We start from the raw sequence: 5,445 nt of genomic DNA on the forward strand, positions 1-5,445 counted from the left end.
CTGGCCAAACCGGCAGCTGGTGAGCCTTTGTGGGTATATTTATCTACCACTGAAGGAGCTGTGAGTTCGGTCCTTGTCAAGCTAGATGGATCCGTTCAACAGCCGGTTTACTATGTTTCGCATGCACTCAAAGGAGCAGAGATCAGATACTCAGGGTTGGAAAAATTGGCTTTGGCTTTGGTGATGACAGCAAGACGTTTGAGGCCATACTTCCTATCTCATCCAATTTTGGTACTCACCAACAGTCCATTGGGGAAGATCTTAACTCATTCAGAGATGTCTGGTCGTTTGGTCAAGTGGACTACTGAACTGGGAGAGTATGACATCCAGTATGAGCCGAGAACAGCTATTAAAGCACAAGCCTTAGCCGATTTTCTGGCTGAGACCGTGCATCAAGAAAATGAGGACCCTTGGAAAGTATATGTGGATGGTTCATCTTCGAAGGAGGGAAGTTGGGTGGGAGTGGTACTGATTTCACCAGCTGGGGAGGAGGTGAAGTTAGCGGTAAGGTTGGACTTTCGAGCATCTAACAATGAGGCAGAGTATGAGGCTGTGTTGGCAGGACTTCGAGCAGCCAGAAACGTGGGAGCTACCCGGGTACTTATTTTTTCTGACTCACAGCTGGTAGCACAACAGATGAAGGGAATGTATGATGTGAAAGATGAAAAACTTATTGAGTATGCTCAAGAAATGGACAGAGTCAGAGAAAAATTTGCAGAGATTACATTTGAACAGATNAAAGTGGACAGAGTCAGAGAGAAATTCGCAGAGATTACATTTGAACAGATTCCCAGGAAAGAAAATGAAAAGGCGGACACTCTAGCCAAAATGGCTGGAACACTGGGATGTTGGAAGACTAGAGATGTGGTATTCCAAGTTGAACTCACACCTCACACGAGTTCACCCGCAGTTGAACAGGAGGAGGAGGATTGGAGAACTGGCATAATTGATTACCTGAAAGAGGGAAAGCTTCCTGATAACCCTTGCGAAGCTCGTAAGTTGAAGGCAAAGTGTTCGCGTTATGTGATGATCGGAGAAGTGTTGTATAGAACGTCTTTCGCAGGGCCGCTTCTTCAATGCTTGAGTTATCAAGAGGCTGATTATGTACTCCAAGAAGTTCATGAGGGGTGCTGTGGAAATCACCTGGGGGCTTATGCGTTGGCAAGGAGGGTGTTGCTAGCCGGTTATTGTTGGCCCTCAGTGCTGCATGATGCTCAAGAGATAGTGATGTCTTGTGATAGTTGTCAACGTCATGCCCGGTTGCATCACCGGCCGACCGCGATGATGAAGGCTATCACGGCCGCTTGTCCTTTTGACTAGTGGGGAATGGATGTTGTGGGGCTTTTTCCTATAGCTCCTGCTCAGAAAAAGTTCTTATTGGTGGTAGTTGACTATTTCTCGAAATGGGTGGAAGCGGAGCCGTTGGCAAGAATCACTGAGAATGACGTTCTGAAATTCTTATGGAAGAATATAATGTGCAGATATGGGGTGCCTAGAAGATTGATATCTGATAATGGGAGACAGTTCCAAGGGGCTAAGATCCAAGCTTGGTGTAAAGAGATGAAGATCCAACAAGTCTTTACATCTGTAGCTTACCCGCAGAGTAATGGGCAGGTGGAGGTGACTAATCGGACACTGGTGCAGGGTCTGAAAGTTCGACTTGGCAATGCTAAGGGAAATTGGGTGGATGAGCTACCAAGTGTCTTATGGGCATACCGAACCACCCCAAGAGAAGGAACCAAAGAAACTCCTTTCAGTTTGGTCTATGGTAATGAGGCAGTGCTCCCAGCTGAGATTGGGTTGGAATCAGCAAGAATAATGTTTTATGACGAAAACAATGGTGCGAGACGCGCCACTGACCTTGATCTTATGGAAAAAAGAGAGAGGCTGCCAGCATTCACATGGAAGCTTATAAGAACCGCATTGCACAGTCTTATAATCGGAGGGTCGTTCAGAGAAACTTCCAGGTAGGTGACTTGGTCCTGAGGAAGGTGCCAGAAGAGCAGAGAGGAAAGTTAGACCCAAAGTGGGAGGGTCCCTTCAAAGTGATCGAGAGGCTGAGCTCTGGAGCCTATTACTTAGAGAATGCACAAGGCAAGGCTTTGAAGAGGCCTTGGAATACTTATCACCTTAGGAAGTATTATTTTTGATTCTATCGTTGATGTATTTTATTTTCTGAATTTTCCTATGTAATCAGTTGGAATTCAATAAAATCAAGTTTTTCTTTTCAATTCATGAATGTTGTTGCATTGTGAGGGTGAAAAAAATTTATTTTCCTATTAAGGCATAGTTTAGTAGAGGAGTAGCGTGGAGGAGAAAAATTAAATTTTCCTACTAAGGCATAGCCTAGTAGAGGAGTAGCGTGGAGGAGAAAAATTAAATTTTCCTACTAAGGCATAGCCTAGTAGAGGAGTAGCGTGGAGGAGAAAAATTAAATTTTCCTACTAAGGCATCGCCTAGTAGAGGAGCAGAGTTGGATCAGGAGAAAAGTTAAATTTTCCTACTAAGGCATAGCCTAGCAGAGGAGTAGCGTGGAGGAGAAAAATTAAATTTTCCTACTAAAGCATCGCCTAGTAGAGGAGCAGAGTGTAGGAGAAAAATTAAATTTTCCTACTAAGGCATCGCCTAGTAGAGGAGCAGAGTTGGGGCAGGAGAAAAGTTAAAATTTCCTACTTAGACATCGCCTAGCAGAGGAGTAGCGTGGAGGAGAAAAATTAAATTTTCCAACTAAGGCATCGCCTAGTAGAGGAGCAGAGTGTAGGAGAAAAATTAAATTTTCCTACTAAGGCATCGCCTAGTAGAGGAGCAGAGTTGGGGCAGGAGAAAAGTTAAATTTTCCTACTAAGACATCACCTAGTAGAGGAGTAGCGTGGAGGAGAAAAATTTCTCTTTTCCTGCTAAAGTATCACCTAGCAGAGGAGTTAGAGGGTGAGGGTGTTGAATTTTTATTTTCCTGCTAAGGCATCGCCTAGCAGAGGAGTTAGAGGGTGGGGATGTTGAATTTCATATTTCTTGCTAAAGTATTACCTAGCAGAGGAGTTAGAGGGTGGGGGTGTTGAATTTCTCTTTTCTTGCTAAAGTATCACCTAGCAGAGGAGTTATAGGGTGAGGGTGTTGAATTTTTATTTTCCTGCTAAGGTATCACCTAGCAGAGGGGTTAGAGGGTGGAGGTATTGAATTTCTCTTTTCCTGTTAAGGCATCGCCTAGCAGAGGAGTTTGGGGGTGGGGGTGTTGAATTTTTATTTTCCTTTTAAGACCTCGCCCAGCAGAGGAGTTAGAGAGCGAGGGCGTTGAATTTTTATTTTCATACTAAGACATCGCCTAGCAGAGGAGTTCGCACTCTGCCGATTTTATTCACCTTAGTGATTTGAAAGCATCGAAGATAAATTCGGAAGAAGCAGTGAATGCAAATGCAAAATACTCAATGTTGCATAAAGCGAGTTCGTACATGCCAAAAGTGCACAAAAGGAAATAACCAAATGTAAACATCGCAAATGTTGCATAGTACTACGGAAAGTAAAGCAGTGCAGAAAATAACAGAATATGGCCCGAAGGCATACAATGTTTGCGTAAATAAAAAATGACATAAGTAAAGGAACTCGGTCTAAGAATCGGGGGGAGACTCGCTATGAAACCCTCAATGTCGATGAAGTCAGTAGGTGCGCCTGGCGAAGGATAGCCCTGGGCCTTGAAGAGGTCGACTGCACCCTCGAAACTCACCTCCAAGTAGTGAAAAGCTTTATGGGCGCAGATCTCATTGAACTCCTCTGACTTGAGGAATTCTTCCTTGAATGAAGAGGCTTCGGAAGCGTGTTGCGCCTTGGCATCCTTGAGGTCCCTACGGATTTGTGATGCTTCAGCTAGAGCATTCTTTAACTCTTCCTTCAGCCTCTGGTTCTCCTTTACGTGATCTTCTGTCAGTCGCTGAAACTCATGTTTCTCTTTCAGAAATTCCTGTTTCTCCTTCAGAAGCTCGTCGCCTTGAGCTTGGGACTCCGAAAGCTCCTTAGCGTGTGTCACTTTCATCTCGTCAATAGTAGCCTAGAGCTGTTCGCGGAGAGCCTTGCCATCGCGTAAGTCTTGGCAGGCGATGGACCTGATATCATTGGCGCGCTCCACCAGCTCCCCGGCGTACATCATGCCCTGAATAAGATAGATAAGAGTGAAAAGATGACAAGAAGATCAAACATATATTGGATATCAATCTAAGGACTAGAAGGAGAAATATAGCTCAGTGATACTGCTACATGTCCAGCGAGTGAGTTCAGACCACCCCAGTGAACTCATGAACGCTGAATCTGCGTCAGAAGGAAGCTGATACATTATCTTCTGAGCTAGAGAGTAGGACCTCGCCCCACAATGGCCGAATCCGAGGTGTACAGAGGATATACCCCCGACTCATGGGGAGGCCCCTCATCTGACTCGGACCCTTCTGGAGAGGAGACCGATACAACGGAGCTCTCAGAAATCTTGCGCTTACCATGCTGTGGGACTGACGGGCTAGGATCAGTGGATGCTTTCCTCTTACCAGGTGGAGGAGGGGACTTGGCTCGAGGAGGTGGAGAGGAGGCTCGCTTTGGGGCGGAGGAGAAGGAGCCTGCTTTCTTCTTTACAGCAGTAGGGGAGCTAACAGGTCGCTTCGCAGTAGTAGAGCAAGAGCTTGTCTTCTTCTTCTCAGCAGCACAACAGTCTCCCTTTGTGCCCATTGTGACCGCTGGAACAACCGACTTCTGGGGAGCGGATGATGAACTCCCAGCCTTCTTTTTTGCAATCTCGTGAAGCAATGCAGCATTCATGACTCTAACAACTGCAAATAAAAACAGTGAGAATATTGTCAAAGAGCGCAATAAGCAAAAGAAAGACAGAAATGGTGAAGAGATGAGAATATCTACCGGCGTCCTCCTTTAGCTTAATTTTCGCGGGACTTAACCCAGCATGACACAGGAGATCTTCAGATAGAAGTTTGGGAATGCTAAAACATCGGTCTCCTAATGCACTCATTATCTCCAGATACTCCTTATCCTTCTTGTAATCCTTTGAAAGTTCAGGCTTGGTGAAAGTAGGGTACCAATCAGTATAACAAGTCAATTCTGTGGGTGGCTGGATATAGAAGAAGTATTTTTTCCAGTCCTTAACATGACTAGGAGCCCCCTTGAAAAGCTTATGGCTAGACCGAGAAGTCACATAAAAAGGTCCTTCTTTGGAGCTGGACAGAACTAAGAAGTAGGAGAAAGTGGTGCAATTCAAAGAGAGGTTTAGGGCCCGGAATAACACAACGAAACAGCTTATCAAGCGGAGAGCGTTGGGAGTGAGTAAACCTAAATGCACCTGATAGTACTTGCTCAATTCTTGAAGGAAATCGCATAAGGGAAAGCGAAGACCGGCGTCAAGGTGGTGCTGAAAGAAGGTATAATAGCCCTTATGGGCTAGGTAGGGTCGGTCCT

General features: G+C 45.3%; 1 protein-coding gene across 1 annotated transcript in view; it reads left to right on the forward strand.

Annotated features, from left to right (window-relative positions):
* The window catches only part of LOC140985933 (uncharacterized), a 1,990-nt gene extending 670 nt beyond the window's left edge, over positions 1-1,320 (forward strand). Inside the window, exon 3 of the mRNA XM_073453876.1 lies at positions 17-1,320. Coding sequence (XP_073309977.1) covers positions 17-1,320 — 1,304 coding nt within the window. The remainder of the gene's footprint in view (positions 1-16) is intronic.
* Positions 1,321-5,445: the final 4,125 nt, after the last annotated feature.

Source organism: Primulina huaijiensis, chromosome 10 (assembly GCF_012295235.1).
Source record: "Primulina huaijiensis isolate GDHJ02 chromosome 10, ASM1229523v2, whole genome shotgun sequence".
Classification (NCBI taxonomy): domain Eukaryota; kingdom Viridiplantae; phylum Streptophyta; class Magnoliopsida; order Lamiales; family Gesneriaceae; genus Primulina; species Primulina huaijiensis.